At 43.0% G+C, this 23,961-nt stretch overlaps 1 protein-coding gene across 6 annotated transcripts in view; it reads left to right on the top strand.

The window, feature by feature from the left end:
* SIDT1 (SID1 transmembrane family member 1) overlaps window positions 1–23,533 on the top strand; it is an 82,280-nt gene extending 58,747 nt beyond the window's left edge. For 4 of the 6 annotated variants that reach the window (XM_069472622.1, XM_069472624.1, XM_069472625.1 and 1 more), the window contains 16 exons: window positions 310–381; window positions 1,725–1,870; window positions 2,650–2,723; window positions 3,553–3,619; window positions 5,030–5,103; window positions 6,081–6,204; window positions 6,414–6,531; window positions 8,947–9,083; window positions 9,725–9,833; window positions 12,300–12,314; window positions 13,312–13,388; window positions 16,227–16,273; window positions 18,601–18,706; window positions 18,803–18,913; window positions 20,249–20,362; window positions 22,098–23,533. In XM_069472622.1, the coding sequence (XP_069328723.1) occupies window positions 310–381; window positions 1,725–1,870; window positions 2,650–2,723; window positions 3,553–3,619; window positions 5,030–5,103; window positions 6,081–6,204; window positions 6,414–6,531; window positions 8,947–9,083; window positions 9,725–9,833; window positions 12,300–12,314; window positions 13,312–13,388; window positions 16,227–16,273; window positions 18,601–18,706; window positions 18,803–18,913; window positions 20,249–20,362; window positions 22,098–22,160 (1,454 nt within the window). In that variant the 3' untranslated portion in view covers window positions 22,161–23,533. Of the gene's footprint in view, window positions 1–309; window positions 382–1,724; window positions 1,871–2,649; window positions 2,724–3,552; window positions 3,620–5,029; window positions 5,104–6,080; window positions 6,205–6,413; window positions 6,532–8,946; window positions 9,084–9,724; window positions 9,834–12,299; window positions 12,315–13,308; window positions 13,389–16,226; window positions 16,274–18,600; window positions 18,707–18,802; window positions 18,914–20,248; window positions 20,363–22,097 lie in introns of all 6 variants that reach the window. The other 2 variants (XM_069472621.1, XM_069472620.1) reach the window with 2 other exon arrangements.
* The last annotated feature ends 428 nt before the right edge of the window (window positions 23,534–23,961 follow it).

The raw sequence follows: 23,961 nt of genomic DNA on the forward strand, positions 1-23,961 counted from the left end.
CTGCTACTGGGGAGCCCAAGGTGGGAAGATCACTTGAGCACAGGAGTTTGAGACCAGCCTGGGCAAAATCCCAAGACCCTCATCTCTAAAAAATAAAAATTTGAAAAGCATTCTTAGTTCGAAGGTTGTACAAAAGCAGGTGGCAGGCTAGATTTGGTGTATGAACCATAGTTTGGTATCTCCTGTATTAGAATAAAAGGAAAATCAAATTTAAATTGTTGTGGCCTGATGATTCAAGCTACTTAGATTTGTGTTGCTTTGTTTTAGAACTGAACATAAAGTGTTTGCCTCTTTGCTTTTTTTTAACAGACTCAGGAAATATGGTGGTGTCACATCCCATTGCTGCCAGCACACCTGAAGGGAGCAATTATGGGACAATAGGTATTTCCCACGATGAGTCCTTCATGGAAGTATTTCCTCATTCTCCAGAGAATAGCATACAAAGGGCCCTCCAGCCACTAACAACTGCGAGCACCGGCCAGGCAGTAACCCTATGAGATCGTCTTTTATTTGTAAGACGAATTAGTTGGAGGATCTGGAAGCTTCCTTCCAGCTCCAACTTTCTCCAGTTCTATTGTTCTGTTTCTTGGATCTGCTAGCCACACTTGAGCAGAATTCCCTACAATGACTGTCATCTAATACAACGGTCGCTTGGGGACTTTTTCGGTACCCAGCTGTTTTAGGGCATGAGAGATGTGTCCCAGGGAGCCTGACATCAATTGACCGGTTGTTTCATTCTCAGGTTTCAGTGGAGTAAGGGCGATCGGAAGACTAAGGCAGTGCTGCAGGTGAACATGGCTGTAGGCTAACAACCCTTCATTCTGGCTAACTTCATAACTGAACCTGCTCTCTGCCACCCAGTCACATGGCAAACCCCAGTGTTCCTTCAGTGGCCTGAAAGGAACAGAATCCCTGTACCTGTCTTGCTAGGATAGGAGCGCAGTGAGCTGCCTGCCGCTTCCATGTCAGTTGCAGACCTATGAATGGTCCTCCTTAAAATGTCAGTGTAGAGGGACTGGGAATCTTGTATTCTTGCCCTGTTGTTCTGTAACTTTGAGAAGCATGTGGGCTCAGTGCAGGCTACTTATTTTTAGTTCCATAAGAACAGGATTTTTTTAAAACCATCTGAACAGAAGAAATAAAGCGGAAGGTAAGCTCAGCTCATGTGCTCATCAAGCTGCACAAATTCCCATCTGCTCTGGGAAACATTCACGGGAACAGAAGGATTCTTCTTCCTGAGAATGTTGTTTTCATTATATAATCATAGATATGGCATGTGGGGGATTTCTGTATACAAATACTTTATCCGTAAGAAATGTATAGCTGCTGGATATGTGTGTGCTTACACATATATGTGATAGATGCTATACATAGCTATGTGCATGTGTATGCTTATATATGTATGTACAGATTTTAAAATATGAAACATGAAATACAAGCACAATGTTATTTTTGCATCCAAATAGTTAACAGAGCAGATGCCCTTATATTCTAATATGTATTCAGCCCTGGAGATAGACAAGTTAAATATAAAAGTAGAAGAAGGGGAAAAATAAAATCATTGAGAAGGAATAGAGAGAAGGAACATGTCTCATGGGTAAGGAGTTAGTTTGGACCAACACAGTATTTTCTGGAATGAGTCTGCATTGTGCTTTTTGTAGACAGGAATGGGCTTCATAGACTCTTCTTGGCTTTTGAAGGCAGATGAGTTTTCTCTGTTTCAGATGAGTCAAGCTCCAGTCCTGGAAGGCAGATGTCCTCCTCTGATGGTGGGCCGCCATGCCAGTCAGACACAGACAGCTCCGTGGAGGAGAGTGACTTTGACACCATGCCGGACATTGAGAGTGATAAAAACATCGTCCGGACCAAGGTACTTACCTCTACCTGGCCATCTTCTTTGAGAGGGCAGAAAGTTTGGCAGTGAAAAAACTTCAGGGATGCCTCAGTTGCCTTTATTTTTCTTCCTTTAAGGGAAGTCAAATTTCCCAGAGTGCTTAGATGAAACATAACTACAGACTAATACTCTGTGAATTAGCACTTTTTTCTCGAGGAAGAAAGTGGGAGTAATAAAGAGAAGAGAGTATTAAAACACTCTCAAGGTTTGAAGTGGCTGACTGTGGACAATAAAGGATGAAGGGCTCCAACCAGATGGAAGAAAACACTGATTTGAGGAGTGTACCTGGGAAAGCTCCCTGGTTCTGTACATATCATCCTTAGTCGCAAAGCTCATTTTTTTCCTGGCATATATTATTATATTGTGTTGTAACCAGAAGATGTGAAGGTGAATTGCACACTTTCCACCCTGTGTAATTTAAGAACCACACAGTGGACAGGCTTTGAAAGCTGGGAAATCAATTCTTGAGACATAAGAAGTACCCAAGACTCTCAATAGATTGCCCACATCAGTCAATCCTTACTATTCCAAGGAAAATACTAGGATTCTTGTAAAGGTATCATGGGAAAAGCAAAATTAAAAGAAAAGTCTTATATAATTTTAATAAAATAAATTTGATTTTTAACCAAATTTAATATATTTTAATAATTTTATTCTTTGAATACTTTTAATTGAAATTTGTACAGCTCTTCTTTGTATCTTATGCATGAAAAGCCAAGTACAGTTTTGCATTCTATTTTTATTTGCCATCTCAGATGTTCCTTTACCTGTCAGATCTGTCCAGGAAGGACCGGAGAATTGTCAGCAAAAAATATAAGATTTATTTTTGGTAAGTAGATGAGCAAAAAGACCATGGTTCCCTAAAGTAAATGCAAACTTTTCTTTGTAAGAACCACAACCACTCAGTCACAAGACTCTAGGGCCTAATGAGGCACAGGCTTAGGTGATGATAGATAACCGATGATACGTTGACCCACAGTGCTCACACGCGGATGCAGCCTCCCTCCCAGCCAAGGGGCTGAGCTGCCTTGCAAGGACTTTTATCCTCTTGTGACAGCTCCTTGCATTCTTTTACTTGGTAACAGATATTAGAGGGAAACAAGGGACAGTGGGGCCACGTGGAATTTCACAGTGGGACCACCAGTTTGGAACTGAGGTAACTAAGAGACACTGCATCCCCTTCACGTGATCCATAACTTACACACTGATGCTTAATCTAGCAACATCCTAAAGAGATAAGCCCTCATGATTATTTGGTTAAACCAGAAGCAGGTATTATTTATACTGTTTTATAAATGGTTTTATGAAGAGAAAGGGGGAAAAAAACCTAATATTTCTTGGGTGTCAAACGTTGACTTTTAAATACATCATCTCAGTTGATGTTGTCAGTGTTCTCTGCAACTGAATTGATAGTAGCCAAGGGGAGTTTTTCTTTACCTCTTTACCTCCCCTTTAGATAAGATATTGTGGACCAAGTGCCCAAATGCAAGAGACGGGGAGAGGAAGACTGGAGAAACACAAACCGCATAATCAGCTTCTAAATACTTTTGCAAGTTAACTATGGACCTATGGGGTGGAAGGATTCTTTTAAAAATATTGAGCAAAGATTCCATTGTTAATTTGGAAATGACTATCTCTGGTTCTTTCTGCCTGCACAGGAACATCATCACCATCGCTGTGTTTTATGCACTGCCTGTGATCCAGCTGGTCATCACCTACCAAACCGTAAGTGCTGCCCCATCCTCAGAACCCATCCTCAGAATCCCAGCTTTTATCCCACAGGGAAAGTCTTCACTGTGACTTACGGAGAAAAGCATAACTTGGGATCAGCTCAAGAATTAATTTCCTGATTGGGTTCCAATTGGATTTCGCCATGGCTTCATCTTTAGCTGACCTTTCAATCTAGTTCCCAATTTTTCAATCACAAAGGGATCTAGGACCTCTTATGTTATTACCAATCTGAATTATAATCTTGTACTCATGCAGGAGTAATAGCTATCAACTGCATCTGTGATTTACCAGTCTGGGCTTTCTGGTCATCATGGAATAATGAGTAGAGGAAGTAAAGTTTCAGACCAAAACAAGGAAACCTGGTCTCATTGAGCCTGTGCTTTCTCACTGAGGGTAAATAACAAAATATTAAAGTAAAAAGAAAATACACAATATGAAAAATTCCAAAATATTACAAACAAAATAATTACTAAAACAGGTTGACAATCCTCACTACTCCTTCATAAAACCCTAGGGTCCAGGTACACTTAAGTGACCTTCTCTAGAATTTATTACACACGAGAAAGCTCATTTAGAACAGCACAGGCTGAAAGGGTCTCTAATGCAGGGGCTCTCAGACTTTCCTGTGCATTAAAATCACCTGGAGAACTTTAAAAACTCCCTGTGTCCAGGCCGTACCCCACACCAATTCAAGCAAAGTCTCAGAGAGTGGAACAAGGCATCTGTATTGTTTAAACCCTCAGTGAGTCCAATGTACAGCCAAGTTTGAGAGCTCGTGGCCTAATAATATTTAGTCAAGTCCATACTTATTATGTAATGAGGACAAGGACTTCAGGAGATTTGAGAACCACTGTTTATAATCTAAATATTCTCTGCATACTTTGGGGCCCTGTCAGAAGATACAACTGTGCTGTGGTTTGGGAAGTTTCTTGACAGAGAAGGTGACAAACACGGAAAACCAAACATACATCTCCTCATGTAAACCTGCCTGAGGTATCATTTCCACCCAGAGGGTGAGACAACTCCATATCCGCCAGCATTAGTCTAGAAAGTGGGACATAGCATGACAGTCCTAAAAAGCATGTCCCAATATTAGCATCCCTTCAGAGTCCTTTTATCATGACAACAGAGGAAGCACACTTAGCTGAATTCCACCTTGAGGCTGCATAAACGGGTACACAGAATATTTCCATTGGATACAAGATGGTAACAATAAAGGGAATGTGCCTGTGCGGTGTCATGGTGGCAGATAATGACGCATCCCTGCCGAGAAGGAGCACTGGTACCCTGTAAATCCCTGACAGAGCATCCCTGGGAGAAGCCCTGTCTATCTTTGTGATTTCAGGCCGGGGCTCAGAGGACCGAGAAAAACCACATTTCCTCTTCTCGCTCTTGATTTTACAGGTGGTAAATGTCACTGGCAACCAGGACATCTGTTACTACAACTTCCTCTGTGCACACCCCTTGGGCGTCCTGAGGTAAACCCAGTCCTCCGGTTGCCTGTGAGGCATTTAAAGATGCCTTTCTGTCTAATGTTGTGATTTCAGTTTTTTAAAATGTTAAAAATAACTGTGGAAAAACGACCACAGCCAAGGGTAAAGAGGAACTAAACCAAGAAGTTGAGTCCAGGTATGCTTCTCTCACTCCCGTAGGAGGGCCTCGGGGAGCACGCCTAAGGATAAGCTTCTGAGAAGAGGGTAGTGATGTTTCTGAAAATGTCAGGGACCCAGCTGTGATGGCATTTGTTCACAGGCATGAGCTGGCAGCCTGTTGTCTCATTCAATCCATTAAACAATCTCATGAGACAGACGTCGTTACCCTGTCTGTCTCAGGGTAGATAAGAACAGATGAGGATTTGCTGAAGGTCCCTCAGCTGCTAGTGATGTCAGGACTGGACCCCTCCAAGGCTATGCCCTCCACCAGAACCTGATAAAGTGGAAAGAGCATTTGCCTGGGTGGGAGCCTGGCTTACTGTTCCAGAGATGAACCAGCCTCAGTTTCCTGAAATAAAGCTGCTAGCTGTGATTGGCTGACACTTATACTGAAATTCACAATTAGATAGCTGAATATTGACACTTAACATGGGTCCACCTATGAGAATTCCCTCTCACTATGTAGCTGAAACACTCGCCTGTCTTTGGAGTAGCTGTCTTTCCCAAGATTCATGCCATGCCAGTGCCACTGGGACAAGAGAGCATTGGGCAGGTGGTAGGAAGCTGAGCGGGCATCCCTGAGAGGAAACAGATAAATTATCACAGACTAAGTAACCATCATAAAATGAAGGAGTTAGGTTGAAGAGTATTTCTAATGATTTTCTGATCCTGAAGCCTTACGGAATCATTTAGTGGTAGAAAACACTGAACGCTGAGTTCACTCGCTCCTTCATGCATTCATTCATTCTTTGAATCCCTGGGATTGCCTTGCCTCTCTCATGGCTTCTCACTTGTCCCTGCAGTGCCTTCAACAACATTCTCAGTAACCTGGGCCATGTGCTTCTGGGCTTCCTCTTCCTGTTGATAGTCTTGCGCCGGGACATCCTCCATCGAAGAGCCCTGGAAGCCAAGGACATCTTTGCTATGGTGAGGAGAGAGTGGGTAAATCAGAGGAGAGAACTAGGAAGGGTTGTAGCTCCAAAGGGGATCTGCAAAGGGGAGGAACATCTGGCTTGATGGTGTGATATGTTATGTGCAATGAACCATATGTGGCCAGACGCATATTCCAGATTAGTGACATGCTGGATAATCCCCCAATTAGTATCTTTCTATTGACCACCTTTCTCCTTTTTCAGGAGTATGGGATTCCCAAACACTTTGGTCTCTTCTATGCTATGGGCATCGCATTGATGATGGAAGGGGTGCTCAGTGCTTGTTACCATGTCTGCCCTAATTACTCCAACTTCCAGTTCGGTAATTAGAACTTATATCTACTACACAGGTTTGAGTTATGAGTCTTATCCTGGGACCCTCCCCAAAGTGCCAAAGTCACGCTTGCAAGAATTAAATGGCATTTTATGTGAGCTGAAGTGATCTGAGAGCACCTCACCACAGCGCATGGTTTCCACACGTTGTACCGTTTTTTCTCTCTGACCACCTTTTAGACTAGAAAATGCTCAATGCTGGAAGATGATCCCATGGCTAGATTTGAAACCAGGCAATGGGCTAAGCTTTAGGCAACAAGTCAGATAGAATCCACAAGCAGACTTCTAGAAAGGTCCCTTGGTGTAACTTGGCTTCATTGAGCAGTTAGACTGCTTCGGGATGAAAGTAATAGAAAACCCAATTCAGATTGGATTGAATAGTAAGGACATTTATCAGCTACCGTCTGAAAGTCCAGAGGTAAAAAGAGCTTGTGATTGATCTACCTCGTGGCTCTGGCCCCATTTCTCTGTGATCCCTTTGCTTGTGCCCAGCCTGTATGTTAGTTTTGTCCTCAGGCTATCTTCTCTGATGGTAGCAAACGTAGCTACAGAAGGTCCTGGCTTTATATTAATAGTACCCCCCACAATTCCTGAGGAGGCAGCAAGCTGGCTTCCCGGGAGTCTTCATTTAAGAGCAAGGAAGCTTCTTTTTGAGAAACCCCCAGATAACATCCCCTCACATCTCAGTAGCTTAACAGTCATGAGCCTATTTTTGAATCATTACCCAAGTGCTGGTTGGCTTGGGCCTGGATTGCTACACCAATCAGCAAAAGAGGTAGGATTCCTTCAGACCAATCAGACCCATCCCTGGAGCCAAGGGTGGGAATAGCTTTCCTGAAGCAAAGGGACGGGCTGGGTGCACTTCTGAATTGAAAAGGGGGTAGATATTGAGTTAGCACTGAGATGCTGTTAAGAAGGGGCAAGGGAAGAGCTGAAGGTAGTAGGCAAGTAACCATGACCTCCCCACTCAAGGATAAGGATTTTTAAAATGGTCGTTTTATGTTTGTGCCCTGGCCTCTGGCTGTTAACTGAGAGCACCACAGACCTTCTCTGCCACATTTGATCTTTTTAATTAGATAACATTTTTCATAGAGAAAACTACAGAGAATATCATTCATCATGCAGAATGAACAAATATCAACATTTTACAATATTTGCCTTAGATCTACTTTTTAAGAAAGAAAACACTGTGATAAAGTTGAGGTCCTGTTTTGAAGCACTTCTGAAGCTGAATGTCCTCCCTCTCTCCCCGGAGGCAACAACTGTGATTAATTTGGTATTTATCCTTCCAGTTTCTTCTTATAATTTTGTTACATTTGTAGCAAATTGATACTAATTAATCACAATGTGTTCTGCAACCTTCTTTTTTCAATTCACAATATGTTTTCAAGGTTTATCAATATTGAATGAAGGACACTATTGAGAAGCCAGAACAGAGGTTTAAAAGAAATGAATCAAGGACAGGTAGTTCATTCATTTTTAAGGGCTGTCATATTCTATAATAAAAATAGATCACATTTATCGGTTCTTCCGCTGAACAACGTTTGGATGTTGCCAATACTTTGCTATTACAGACAATGCTGCAGTGAGCATCCTTGTGTATGTCTCTGTGCACATGTGAGAGAGGCTCCCGCGATACCAAGACATAGAATTTTGAGTCACTTTGTTTGTGCAGCTTCCATTTTACCAAAAATTGACAAATTTCTCTCCAGAGCATTAATTCCCACTCTCATTAGCTGTGTAAGAGTTCCCATTTCCCCACATAATCACTAACAATTTGTTATTGTCAAGCATTTAAATTTTTTTTTAAATTGTTGAGTAATATGGGGCGCTGCATTGTTGTCTTAATTTGCATTTTCGTAATTCTAATGCAGCTAAGCTACGTTTAATTTCTACCTATTTTCTATCACTAGGCTATAAAGCTCTGTACATGCAGAGATCAATGTGGTTATATTCCAGACTGCTGAGAATGTCCTCCTGCACCCACCTGGGACTCATTTTATGGTCACACTGTCTAAACTATCACCATTAGGGATTCTTTTGTTATTGTTGAACACCAGCATTTAAAACTCAAGATAACCCTGAAAGTAAGGATAGTCAATTATTTATCATATCAAAATACTTTTCTTCTGTGATATAGGAGTTACTTGTTAACTCACATGCTTTCCTTCTGTGAATTCAGAATGGCCTTGCGGGTGTTTAGAAGAGGAGTGTGTGGGTTTTGCCTGGAGAATGTGTCTAGAAGGGCTAATGTTGGAGGTCTCCACACAGTCTGAGGGCAGCAATCCATAGTCCATAGACAGAAGTGAAGGGCTACTCGGAGGCTGAAGAAAAATCTAGAAAGTCTCATCTGTCTGTTGCTTACTGAGTCCTGACCGTCTCGGCTCCTCCTCTGGGTCCTCAGACACCTCCTTCATGTATATGATCGCCGGCCTCTGCATGCTGAAGCTCTACCAGACCCGCCACCCGGACATCAATGCCAGCGCCTACTCGGCCTATGCCTCCTTCGCTGTGGTCATCATGCTCACCGTCCTCGGAGTGGTGCGTCCCTCTCCCCCTGCCTTCAGTCTGGCTCTCAAAAAGTGCCCCCTTGGGAGGCCTGTTGTTTGTTTGTTTGTTTGTTTATTGGAGCTCAGGTGAACAGATTTGGATTAACCGTAATCCTCCATTCATGACATACTGTCATCATTGATCCATTCATGGCACACTTTTACTTAGTTATTGCGTTGGTTATTTTTAATAACGTACTAGGCATCTATATAAGTACCCCTGAATAGTTTTAATGTAAAGCTGGGGCCTGACTCCTGGGAAATTGGAACAGAGATATATACCCTGATTGGAGAGACTAACTTGAAAGAACAGAAACTACTTTCTAAATATGCATGGCAACTAGTGTGGGCTGTTTTCAGTTATTTGAAGTGCATCAGCCCCAACTGTAGACCTATTGCTGTTGTTCAGCTGCCTCCCCTGTTTCTTCCCTTTTGCATTTCCACTTGGCCAATTACCCATTCTTTGTGCAGCCCACTGTGCAGTAGGATCCCTGTGAGTTCCACCTGAGAAAGGGGAAAAAACAGAATGCACACACAGCTCAGTTTTTGAATCCTTACCTAAGAGAGAGAACGATTTTAGTGAGTTCTCTGGGAAAAACACCAGATTAAGGTAACTTCCATCTTTACTCCCAGGTGTTTGGAAAAAATGACGTGTGGTTCTGGGTCATCTTCTCTGCAATCCACATTCTGGCCTCTCTGGCCCTCAGCACCCAGATCTACTACATGGGTCGTTTCAAGATAGGTGAGTCATCTGTTATCCTATATTAAACACGTGGATTAACATACTGTGAAAAAGCAAACCTTGCCTTCACTCATCCTAAATGAAAGTGTTACTAGTCACGTGCTCCAGATCCTGTGCTGTTTAATTGCATATGTTCTCTCCAAGAGATTCCTCTCCCTTATAGGATTGCAAAAGGCTATTATCACAAGTTCTATTTTCAGATGAGAAACTAAGCTTGCCACACCTCCCAGCTGAGGCATACCTCCAGCTCCTAGTTGCAAACACTTTACAATCCACCACTTTGAAAGTGCATTCAGAGACTGGTATGATCATCATAACACTAGTTCCACCTAGAGGAACATTTTTCAGTTTGCAGCATTTAAAAGGAACATTTTTCTAACCATGTTAAATGATTGTCAAGAATGAATTATATATTTTCAGATTCTAGGGCTGAAACTTTTTGCGGCCAACTTGCCAATCTTAAAGGCAGGGCACCTGCTGAACTCCCTCTAACAATGTGAACTTACCAGGGAGCATTGAGTGTTCCACAGAAATCAACTTGTGGGCTCAGCACGGTGCTCACGCCTGTAATCCTAGCACTCTGAGAGGCTGAGGAGGGAGGATTACTTGAGGCTGGGAGTTCGAGACCAGCCTGAACAAGAGTGAGACACTGTCTCTACTAAAAATAGAAAATATTAGCTGGGCATGGTGGCGTGCACCTGTAGTCCCAGCTACTCAGGAGCCTGAGGCAGGAGGATTGATTGAGCCCAGGAATTTGAGTTTGTAGTGAGCTATGATGATGTCACTGCCCTCTAGCCCAAGTGACAGAGTGAGACCCTATCTCAAAAAAAAAAAAAAAAAAAAAACGAAAGAAAAAAATCAGCTTGTGACCTGCTCTTGGTCACTAATCATACACGGGAACAGATTCAAGTTGTTTTAGAGTGTTTAAATTTATCAAATCATTTTAAGTCCCAGGAAGTCAGACTTAAATATTCTTTTGTATATTTCAAGACAAATTATTATATGTAAACATAGGTCCACCCCTAATATTTACAGAGCCCAGAACTAGAGTGCAAATAAAATCCTGCATACCATATGCGAAACAATTTCAAAGTTATAAAGCAGACTAAAAAGCTATTAAATATATGAAAGAAGAAAGAAAGGGAAGGAAGGAGGAATGGATGGACTAACAAAATGAAAATATAATATTCGTTCATATACCTAGAAAGTCTAGTTTCAAATTTAGGATTCTCAGTCCCCGAAAGAATGCTCCAGACCATAGCTGTGCAGGAGAGCTGGTCCCCAGCCCCTGCCCCTCTTTTTTTCCTACCTCTGGTTCTGTCCTGTGTTTTGAAAGGTCTCACAGGTGTGCAAATGGACATCCTTGCCCAACATCCAACGTCCAGCCACATCCCCCACAAACAGCCACAACTTTCCTTGCCCCAGAGACGCGCACTAGTGGTCCGTCCACCCTCAGGAAGACAGATCGGGGGTTCGGGGGCAGGGGGATGCAGGGTCTGAGATCAGGCTCAGAGCCATCTGGGAAGGAAATTCTGGAGTCCAGGAATTCCGAATGTGGTCCAGAAGGCAAAAGAATCGTCCCCTTGCCCTGCAGATTCCTCCCTCATGAGGGAATAAGAGCCCTCTAAAATACAGGACCTCTCTTGCTCAGGCCCAAGAGCAATTCTACACAAACAAGTGGCTTTAAGACTAGAAGACTGAATAGAACAAGTGTTCATTTTTGCAGTCTAGTTTTCCCTTTTGGCACAATCAGTAGATTTGCCTCTGGTGTGAACATAGCGAGTGGAGCTCCAAATGCCCCGGTTACAGTAGCCAGTTGGGTAGAACATTTGGTGTGCTGCTCTGGTCATGCCCCCTCCTCTAGACAGAAGGTGAGCGAAGTTTAGTTAGTCAAACTAAACTTTCAAAAAGAAAATAATTTGGAGCATTGTTGTTCTGGTTTCTCTCAGAGTTGGAAAATAAACTTGAATGCAGATATATGTAATGGTAATGACCACAAATACAGAAAGAAGCTTTTACTATATTTGTGCCACCTCTGCCTCATGCAATTTTGCAATACTAAATTACTTTAACTTTTAAAAGAAGAGGAATTTAACATATTATATTATGACTGTGTAATAATTTGTCAGGGTCCCAACAGAGAAAAGATGTCACACAAAAGAGTGTAGGGGACTTATTCAGAAAGGAAATATTCACAAGTCGTAGCTGGGGTAGACAGCGAAAGGGGTAGCATGGTAATCTGGCCTCCTCTTTGAGCAGTAGTAAACTTCTGAATATTTGAGACAGGCAGAAAAGATTCTGTGTTCTTTTTGATGAGAAAACATTGCTTTTATAACTAGAAAACAAAATTAAAGTCATCCATTTTGAGAAAAAATAAAATGAGCAGTAGTTTACCTGTTTTGGCTACTTTCTTACAAATGTTGGTTTTTTTTTTTCTCATTTCTTCTCTGCTTCCCATTGATTCAGATGTGTCTGACCCAGGTAACGTTCAGCCACCTTCTCAGGGTTCTAGATCGTTTCCTTATCAAAGTGACCCACCTGGCTGTCCTGCCAGCTCTGCTCCCTACACACCCCTCTGCAGGTGGGGAAGGCTCCGTGGGAGGGGGTAGCCGGAGAGAGGCTGAGGGGGAGGCTGCACTCCAACCCAGCCTGCTGGGCTGTCGTGGCCAGGCCTCGCCCTCCTAGTTAAATTAACCGCAGGGGTCACCTTGAGAAGAAGTAGCATTCACAGAGCTGGGATCCACACTCTCTGAAAAGCTTGCTTTGGGCAGACCCCGACTTGCATGTGATGTGCTCACAGGACAGCCCCGCCTTTGACCCTGACACCATTCATGTAACTTATAACACGCACACTCACTGCATTTCATACTGTCCTTTCGAAAATTGCATTTAAAAAAACTTTTCCTGTCTTTTTCTCCCCATCTTAACTTCCATTGTTTTGATTATTGTTTTAGTACAGATGGGCTTTCTGAACATGCTTGGTAAAGTCCAGGATTCCTTGGTTCAATTCTTACTAATTTATAACCACATTAAGAAATATAGATTTGAACCTTTACATGATAAGATGTCCCATCCTCTGGGGAGAGCAGATGGTTTAAGGTGGATTTGAGGGGTCCTGTGGCATCTCTGCTATAAAGGAAACCCCATCAGAGTAAAGTAAACACAGGGAAGCTTAGCTGAAGGAGGCAGAATAAGGGCCCGCCACCCCCCACGTTACTTGCAAGTGCCTCTCAGGAGTGTCTGTCTCGCTTGCCCTTCTGCTGTGTGATGCATGGATACGGCACCCCTTCCATGACAATATCATTTTTTAAAGCAAACATTTATCGCTCGCCTATTAGGTGCAAAGCATTCTAATGCATTTTAATGAAGTGAAGATGACATCATCCTGGCCCCACTTGGGCCAAAAGCTTGGGCCACTTCAGAGTATTTGTGTTGTCTCTTACTAAGCCTTCTTACCACGTGATTGTGTCATCAGCAGATTTGGGAATTTTCCGGCGGGCGGCTATGGTGTTCTACACGGATTGTGTCCAGCAGTGTAGCCGGCCTCTGTACATGGTATGTGCGTGCTCCTGTGTTCCTTGGCAGGGAAACTGCAGGTGGGGCAGGCTTAGGGCAGTCACTCAAGGCTCCTGAAGTCAAGAGGGCCAGATGGTCGAGGGTGGCTGAGGTCCAGTTAGCAGGAGAAGAAGCATGTTGCTTTCTCTTTTTCATAAAAAACAAGCTAGGATGGTGCCATTTCTGTTAATGAAATATTTGCTGGTATATAAAGAAGAAAATATACGTACCCAACTGTTAAACAGTGATAATTGCTATGGGGAGGATCAAGACAGAGTATCTCCATAAATACTCATCCAAAGAAGTGCCCTTGTGAAAATGAAAGGGCACACTATTAATAATTACACCGAGACAGCAGGCATAAGCCAGGATCATCCCCAGCAAACTGGGACATGTGGTCACTCCAGTCACTTTCATTAGGAGCTTACACGTCCACATTATGCATTTCTGTATTGTTTGACTTTTACAATTAGCAAGAATATTTTTTAACACTGTGGTTATTGCTTGATGGTCGAAAAATACTTTTACAAGTTTGCCCTTATAGTTTTCAGTATATTATACACTTCTACACTGAGCCCAGAGGTCAGGGCCCTGGTCCCAGCTCTGTCTTAGCTCCCTGGCTACTTGGGGAGACTACTTACCTCCTCTGAGCCCACTGCCCCAGCCTTTGCACAGTGCTCTGGTCAGAACCAGTGATATGATAATTATGGCCCGGTTCACAGGGATTTAGTAAGTACAACTGAGCCTTTATAATCAGAAGGATTTTTACATAAAGGAATATGGGGATCTTTTAGCCCTCTAGAGCTTGGGCAGGAACTATAGGCACTAAAAACTTGAGGGAGTGGAGGCTGGAGGGTTTTATTCAGGGGAGAATTAAAAAGCGCATTACGATGTATGAGTATTTTGAGAGTTAGGCATGCCTTCGCTGCGAACCAGCAGGGGCGAGTAATGTTTCCGTTTGTATTTTACATTAATTGATGCAGGCTTTCTTCTTCTTTTTTTTTTTTTTTTAAATAGACTTTATATTTTAGAGCAGCTTTTAGGTTCACAGGAAAATTGAGCAGAAGGTGCAGAGATTTCCCATATAGCCTCTGCCCCATCCCCCCACCCCCACCCCCAGACAGCCTCCCCGACTATTGACGTTCCACACTAGAGTGGTGCATTGGTTACAACTGATGAACCTACACTGGTACATCACTGTCACCCAATCCATAGTCTACAGCACATCAGGGTTCACTCTTGATGTTGTACATGCTATGGGTTTTGAGGAATATCTAATGACATGTACCCACCATCACAGTATCATACAGTTTCACTGCCCTAAAAATCCTCTGTGCTCTGCCTATTCATCCCTCCTTCCCTCCTAACCCCTGGCAACCACTGATCTTCTTGTTGTCTCCACAGTTTTGCCTTTTCCTAAATGTCATGTAACTGGAACCATACAGTACGTAGCCTTTGCAGATTGGCTTCTTTCATTTAGTAATATGCATTTGAGTTCCTTCCATGTCTTTTCATGGCTTGATAGCTCATTTCTTTTTAGCACTGAATAATATTCTATTGTCTGGATGTGCCACAGTTTACCTATTCACCTACTGAGGTACATCTTGGTTGTTCCCAAGTTTTGGTAATTATCGATATGAATAAGGCTGCTATAACATTCGTGTGCAGGTTTTTGTGTGGATATAAATTTTCAACCCATTGGGGCAAATACTAAGGAGAGCTAGTGCTAAATGGTATGGTAAGCACATAGCTGATTTTATAAGAAACTGCCAAACTGTCTTCCACAGTGGCTGTATCATTTTGCCTTCCCATGGGCAATAAATGAGATTTCCTATTGCTCCACATCCTTGCCAGCATTTGGTGTTGTCAGTGTTTTGGATTTTGGTCATTCTAATAGTTGAATTAATGTTTCTTTAAAAGAAAATATTTCCTCCAAATTGGATGGATAACCTGCAAAGACAAAGAACCACTGCTTTTAAATAGTAAATTAGTGTCTTTGCGAATTAGAGTCTAATCAAATCTTACCTAAAAGTTTTAAGTACTATGCAAAGGAACAGGAACAGATTGCAAATAAATCTCTGTCAGAATAATTGTCATTTAAGATGGTCTTTTCCTCTCTATTTTCTCCTCCACCCAGTAACTTTCGTGTTAAGACCGTGTTTTGTAGAAACAGGAGCCGGAGAGTTGCAGGACCTCCTTGGAGCCCAAGTAATGCGTACAAAACTAACTTCCTACAGCTGAGTCCTGAGAGTTGCAATACAGGCTACCAAGTAGGACAACCTAGAGAAACAGTCCTCGATTACACAGCACCAGTGGCAGAATTCCTTTAACTACTGACTAATCAGCACTCAGCACCAACTTCCCCACTGAGAAGTGGGTCCGGGTTCCCACTAAACACTGGGGAGAAACAGCCAGAGTCCTGCTTTGCTGACCTGCTTTGGTAGCCTGTATTGCAACTCTCAGGACTCAGCTGTAGGCAGTTAGTTTTGTAAGCATTACTTGGGCTCCAAGGAGGTCCTGCAACTCTCCAGCTCCTGTCTCTACAAAACACGGTCTTAACACGAAAGTTACTGGGTGGAGGAGAAAACAGAGAGGAAAAGACCATCTTAAAAGATCATCTGTCACAGGGAACGGGTCAGGTCTGTCTGCAGTCAGAAACCTGGCTGTTTAGTCCTGGTAAAGGAGTAGTGTCAGAAGGTAGGCAAGGCCTTCTTAGAACCATAGAAAAGTTTTTTCACGAAGACAATTGTTTTCCCATAGTTGATGCTTTCACCACAGTAGGTTAAAAGAAAAGTTGTATGTATAGCATCTCATGATGTTTTCTTTCCTCTTTTCCAGGATAGAATGGTGTTGCTCATTGTGGGGAATCTGGTTAACTGGTCCTTGTAAGTAGACTTACAAAAACACATTTATCTTTGTAAATGTCTGTAGCACCGTGGTTCAGCTTTCCTTGACTGTCATTGTTATGAAGAAATCTGAAATTAAGGAGAAGGTAGGACTGCTTGCCCTAGAGACTTGAAAAAAGGTATTTTTCTTCTTGCAAGGAAGGCATTAGGACACCCTTGTGTATCAGTTGCAACCTCTCTTAAAAAACTGATGCATAGAGTTCATTTGCTTAACAAGACAAACATCAAAACTTGTTAAATCTATGTGGATAGATCAGATGGAAGGATGGATGGATAGGTAGGTAGATAGATGTTATACCAATTGTTGCAAAAACACAAGGTTTTAAACTCTTTTGTAGAACTATCCATAAAGGTTATCCAGTAGGCATTTTTTTTCTGTAGAAATTTCTTTCTTACTAAATGTGTATGTGTGTGAGACAGAGCAAGTCTTTTTCCTATTTTTTTCCTTCCCTCTCAACTAACCTTCCAGGAGCAGAATGCACCGTCTGGTGACTCAGGGTGCTGGCAGGAGAAAAGGGACCAACTTCTTGGTAATGAACAACCGATGACTATGACCCCAGGGGCTCTGAATCACCTGGCTTGTATCTGCCTCTCACATGATCAAAACCAAACCCACGATCTGTTCATAAGACAAGGCAAATGGCCTTTCTCCTCCTCGACAGCTCTGGGGGACACCAGGGCCTACAGGAATGGAGGAGGTGCAATGACACTAACACTGTGTCTATCCCATAGAGCGTCACCTCCCTCACAGTTGCTCCATAAAGACATGGAGTGATTTAATAGGAATGTTACTCAGATGGTCCTAAAGAAGAAAAATGTGTATATGCCATATATATGTATATACCATGTAGACACACAGAGATGTTTGTATACATGTATTCATGTGTGTGTAGAGAGAGAGAGAGAGATAAAGCTAAAGCAAATGTGGCAAAATGCTAATAATTGGTGAATCTGAGTGAAGGCTCTACAAGAGTATTTGGTAAACTGAAGATTTCAGAATCGATGAGAAAATTTGCTATATTGCACAGAACAAGTGGGTTAGAGTTCAAAATGAACAAAAAGAAGGTCCATTAATAACAGCTTTACACTTAAAATACTTAGGGATAAATTTTGAGAGATATGCAGAATCTTTCTGCAGAAAACTTGATTACCTTATTAGGAGACACAAAGGAAAACCAAATGAAGAGAGATGGGTGGGAAGATTAACTATGGCAAAGACATCCTTTCTCAAGTTAATATATAAATTTAGAGTTAGAATTGTAATTAAGTTAGTAGGATATAATTATAAAATTTATTTGCCTAGTTTGGCAAAATTTTCAAAGATCTCTGAAAAAGAAGAGCAATGGAAAGAAGGAAGGACAGAGGGTCATAGTGACTAGCCCAGCATTATCCAGTAGAACTTTCCAGAATGATGTAAATGTTCCACACTACACTGTCTAATACAATAACCATTATCACATGGATATTGAGAACTTGAAATGTGGCTAGTGTGACTGAGGAACTAGAATTTCAGGTTTTTAAATTTTTAATTAATTTAAACTTAAATAGCTACATGTGACTACCATATGGGATATTACAGGCTAGCCTAACCAGATAACCTAACATATTATAAAACAATAATAAAACAGTGAGATACTGATCCAAAAGTACAAATTGGAAATAAATCAGTGAGTCAGACTGGAAAGGACAGAGACCCAATGAGCTATAGATGTAGACAGAGATATTTCTTAATACGTGTGTGGATGTATTAATATATTTGTTAAAAACAATTTCAAAACAAGAAGATAAGGAAGAGTTATGTGATAAAGGGTTTGTTACAACTGAATAGAAATTGGAGCAAAATTAAGCTAAACCCCAACGAAAATAAACTTCAGTATTAATTTTAAAACCATGGACAGCTAACAAACATTTGGTAATATGTATCAAACCAAGTATGGAGATAATTCTCCTTCTAGTAATCTATTCTAAGGAACTAATAGTAAATGAAAAAAATAAGCCCAATATGTCTAAAGGTATTCGTTTATTCATTGCAGTGTTCCTTAGAATAGTGAAAAACTGAAGGATGTGAGGAAAACCCTCCTTTTCAACCAGAGGGAAGATGATTGTTTACAGTACAGTCACTTAGGAGAACTTTCCATAGTCTTTAGGAATGAATGTTCTTGTAATAAATTGAAAGTTACTTATATGTTAAAGTGGTTTTGTTTAATGATCCCCCTCCCTCCTGCAAATGCGGATGGGGAGGTAAAAAAGCCAACAAGGTTACAAATCCACCTTCACGGCTGCCAACATTCCTTCTGTGTCCACAGCGCCCTCTTCGGATTGATATACCGCCCCAGGGACTTTGCTTCCTACATGCTGGGCATCTTCATCTGCAACCTGCTGCTGTACCTGGCCTTTTACATCATCATGAAGGTAAGCCTGGGCGCGGGGAGCCCGCTGTGCCTCGGCCCTCCCAGCCCTCCCGCAGGCGGGGGGCCAGCTTGGCAGCATCTGCTTCTCACCCGACAGCTTCGCAGCTCCGAGAAGGTCCTCCCGGTCCCGCTCTTCTGCATCGTGGCCACCGCTGTGGTGTGGGCTGCTGCCCTGTATTTTTTCTTCCAGAATCTCAGCAGCTGGGAGGTAAGAGGACAGTTTTCTTGTCCAAAAAGCAGCTTTCTCCACCTTGCCTTTTTTAACTTTCTACTTCCCTCTCTTAATGTGTCTTTCTTCTTATCCTTTTTACTTTCTCCAAAATGAAAGGTTTCTCTAAAAGGGATGGTTTTTAATATCCACACATAAATCCATAATAACTGGCATGTGGTCGTCACCCCCAGGGTAGCACTTCATAAATTTATAATCCCAGGCTGGGCGCGGTGGCTCACGCCTGCAATCCTAGCACTTTGGGAGGCCCAGGTGGGAGGATTGCTTGAGGTCAGGAGGTCCAGACTAGCCTAAGCAAGAGCGAGACCCCATCTCTACAAAAAAAAATAATAATAATAATAAAAAAAAAATAAAAATAGAAAAATCCCCTGGCATGGTGGTGCACTCCTGTTGTCCCAGGTACTCAGGAAGCTGAGGCAGGAGGATCATTTGAGCCCAGGAGTTGGAGGTTGCAGTGTGCTATGATGAAGTCACTGCACTCTAGCCTGGGTGAGATTCTATCTAAAAAAAAAATCGTGAGCCCTATATATATTGCAGATTTGATCTTCATTACGTGTTATATTATGATCCTGGTCCCAATGGATGGTTAACTTGTGCAAAATCCTTGATTAGTGTGTATCTTCTCTGCCTTTCTCATAATCACCATCCTTCAACAAAGACCCAGGTGTGGGTATTATTACATCCATTTCATTTCATGGATAGCAAAACCGAGTGCTAATAGGAATATATCTGAGGCACAACAGGGAAGAAGTCTTAGTTCTTCATCATGACAATCACCACAGTGGATTTTAGAACACTTTTGTCACCCCAGAAAGAAACCTCCTGCACATTAGCAGTCACTCCTCATTTCTCCCTAACCCCTTATCCCTACTCAACTGCTAATCTACATTTTGTCTCTATAGATTTGCCTATTCTGGACATTTAATATAAATGGAAGCACACAATATGTGGCCTTTGAGTCTGGCTTTTTTCATTTAGCATAATGTTTCCTAGGTTCAACTATGTTGTAGCACGTGTCAGTACTTCATGTCCCTCTATTGCTGAACATTAATCCAATGTGTGGCTATGGTAATACCACACTTTATCAATCCATTCATCAGTTGATGGACACTTGGGTTGTTTCCACTCTTTGGCCACAATGAATGATGCTGCTGTGAACATTTGTGTACAAGTTTTTGCGTGGACCTATATTTTCTTGGAAGCTGACTTTTTGAACCAGACATCTAGCAGCATTGTTGTAGCTTTCGGGATGTTCAACCCCCTAAACCATTGAATTTCGGGAATCCTGCCCATGTCCTCCTCACCTTCCTCCAGGGAACCCCAGCCGAATCCCGGGAGAAGAACCGCGAGTGTGTCCTGCTGGATTTCTTCGATGACCATGACATCTGGCATTTCCTCTCTGCTACTGCCCTGTTTTTCTCGTTCCTGGTGAGTTTACCATGTCTCTTTGTTACTTTCTCCTCCCTTTACATCTTGTTCTCTCATTTTTCTCTCTTCGCTCCTCCTGACATCCTCGTTCATATTCCTGTCTAATTTCCCTTTCCAACTCATTGTAATTCAACGTATAGACCATCTTATTTCTTTTTTAAATATCATATCCTTTGGGTAGTTCTTTATTTTTCTTTTTCTTTTACCCTTCAGTATTTTTAGACACAGAGTGACAAAATTATTTCCCCTAAGTTGCACAGCACATTTGGACTAAATTGATTATTAGACCCACATGCCCAGAATTCCCCCAGGAACCACTTTTGGCCTTCACTAAAATTCCCGTGACATTGGATTATTCCTTCTCAGGCCGTGCTCTCATTCCTCCTCCTCCTCCTCCAGTCTCCCTGAATAGTTTACAAATATTTCAAAGATTCCTGGAGCGGCTCAGGACAGCAGCCAGGCCTCTGTGGCCTTCCAACCGGTCTGTCCAAATCTCTCTTGTATTCCCTTTATTTTTTGTCCAGCCCCTTTTCAGAAGCCATGTGCGTTTATGTCAACCCTGGATGACAGCCCCTGGCACCCTTTAATCGTAATTTTGACTTTTCCAAATCAAAAGTCTGTGATGTCTGTCCAGGCGTTCAACTGACAATTAACAACCAACCCTACTTGACTCCTGGGCTCCCGACAGGGGCCACTCTACGCGGGCTCAGGCCTGTCACGTAACCTCAGGAGTGGAGCGGGGCTACCCCCCAGTGGCCAGTTTGGGAAGTTTAACCAATCTGTACAAACATTCCTTATGGCTTTTACTTTTGATAGTCACCTTCATTAGAGACAGAGACAACAAAAGTGGAGCTAAAGGTTCCATGTGGGGAGGAGGAGGGTACATTCCTTATATAGAAATGCTCTATGCAACAAGGCTTCATTTCCTTTAGGTCTTGACCTAAATGTCCCCTTCTAAGTAATGACTTCCCAGGCTACCCTATCAAAATTTTTTACCTCGCCACACCTCATACTTCATATATTCCTTCCTAGTTTAATTTTTATCCTTAGCACATAATACTATCTAACAAACTCTATTTTATTCATGTATTTGTTTTATGTCTAATGCTTTCTCTTGAATGTAAGCTCCATTGCGAGTTGGGATTTTTTTTTTTTTTTTTTTTTTTTGAGACTGTCTCACTCTGTCACCCTGGATAGGGTGCAATGGCATCATCATAGCTCACTGCAGCCTCAAACTCCTGGACTCCAGTGATCCTCCTGCCTCAGCCTCCCGAGTAGCTGGGACTACAGGCATGTGCCACCACACCCAGCTAATTTTTCTATTGTTTTTAGAGATGGGATTTTGCTCTCACTCTCGCTCAGGCTGGTCTCAAACTCATGAGCTCAAGCAATCCTCCCGCCTTGGCCTCTCACAGTGCTAGCTAGGATTACAGGCATGAGCCACCGTGCCTGGCTGCAAGTTGGGATTTTTGTCTTTTTCGTTCCAAGGTATATGTCCAGCATCTAGAATAGCACATAATAAGCCCTGAGCAATATTTGATTTAACTGACAAATGAACCATACAATTATAATAAATGCCTATTAAGAGCAAGGCATTGCAGAGAGCTGCGGAAGACACCAAAATGAGCAAGGAAATTCAATTTCCAGTCTGTGGGAGTCTCAGAGAGAAAGTAGGGACTTGTTCGTGTGGCAGTGACTGTACAATCCTTTCATCTCTCTGTTCCTCTCCTTTCAGGTTTTGTTAACTTTGGACGATGACCTGGATGTGGTTCGGAGAGACCAGATCCCTGTCTTCTGAGCCGCCAACACTTAGAGGGGGAGAGGGAGCCATCGATCCTGGTGCTGTTTCAAGAAAAATAGTGACCCCAGCAAAGCAACCACTGCCAAACGCTCACTCGCCCTCTGTGGGGTCAACCCCGCGTTCACACAGGAGGGAGGAGCAGGGACCTAAACCTGCAAGAAGGAGGCAGCAGGGGAGACTCGCCGCAGTCAGAGGCAAACCCGAGCGAGGAGCAGAGAAACACTCGCCCCTTCCTTCCGTCTGCAGCTCTGTGAGTGACACAAGCACAGAAGCTGCATCCAAGTTGATTCGCTACCTTGGGACCCCTCCACCCTCACCTGACACTGGCCAGCAATGGCAAATGCTGCTGCACCCTCCCCTCCAGCTGCCACCCTGCCTGGAAAGGCCAGCCGCTTGGATTCCCCACCCCAAAATTTGGCTCGGCTCCCTCCACACCTCTGTGACACCCACAGCTCTAGACGCCGCAAAGCACCAGCTCACCTCTCCAAGGCCCTGGGAGGATGTGATTCCTCAGAGTATGGCGGGGAGGTGGACCCAAGCCCCACCCCACTGCGATAGATGCCCTGGGAGCGCCAGCTAGTCGCCTCCTCAGAAGGAACGCCGGATGTTTCCGCCGGGTTCCTGACACCACTGGAGGGACTCAGGATTGGGCTTTGTCACTGGCACTGACACCTGGGTGCTTACTTATTCCTTAGTGTCTTCACCTCACTGCGGTGTGTGGACCCCATCACTCCGGCCCCACCTTCTTGGAAAGGCCCTGTTACTCCACGGACTCCAGGCCGGCTCCAAGGTGGAAGGGGAAACGGGCAAAACTCTTCTAGCAGCAGAAGGAGCAAGGTGAAGGATCGACAGTGTCGAGAGACTGGTAACGGCAGCAGCGGGCATCACCGTCAGGACAGATTCAGCAAAGGGAACAGCACTTAGTTGGCCCTCCGATTCACACAGCCCAGTGCTGTGTCCACATCACCTTTGGGGAAGAAATAAGTGTTCTAACCAGGGGCACTGCCCTAAGGGTCCTCCTCGACAGAGCCCCTCGTCTGTCATTTGATATATGTCAGGGTTCCACACTGTCTCCCTGAAGTTCTCAGAAGTATTATTAACTCTTCAGGATGAACACATTTTCCTCTTCCCCCCCCACTGCAAAGAGCACAGCTAATTTAGTGTTGTCTCTTGGTGGCATCTGACTCCCATTCTCTCCCCTTTTAAGGTGTTGAAAAGCTCAGTGTCCCAGTTCCACTCACACACAGCCTGGCAGCTCTGCCTCTGAGAAGTCCCATTGTGACCAGGCTCCCTCCTTGCCTGGAGTGTGATGTAATCGGGAAACAGACATACGAACGTGCGAGTACTTATCTATTTGCTTGTGAAATTGAAGTCACCTCTCGCCTCTGCTTTCCTGATCATTCACTAGAGAAATGGATCATTCTTTTTTAAAAAAAAAAAAATATGATTCTTTATCTAAGATATTTGCATAGTGTTCAAAAACACATTTTAGAAGTTTGAAAAGCAAGTTTTCCGGATTTTAAAAACACAAAGTTGCTTTCCGTAAAAAATGTGATGATTTTGTAAATGCCCCCAAATTTTATGCGTGATCTTCTGTTATTCTTTACTCCTTAAAAATTGTTGGTTTCCATAGGCCATATGAAGGCCACCAATTAAATGGTTGTGTTAATCTAATATCTAAAAAAAATTTTTTTTTTTTGAGACAGAGTCTCACTCTGTTGCCTGGGCTAGAGTGGCATGGCGTCAGCCTAGCTCACAGCAACCTCAAACTCCTGGGCTCAAGCGATCCTCCTGTCTC

The sequence above is a fragment of the Eulemur rufifrons genome, chromosome 7 (genome assembly GCF_041146395.1).
Source record: "Eulemur rufifrons isolate Redbay chromosome 7, OSU_ERuf_1, whole genome shotgun sequence".
NCBI lineage: Eukaryota > Metazoa > Chordata > Mammalia > Primates > Lemuridae > Eulemur > Eulemur rufifrons.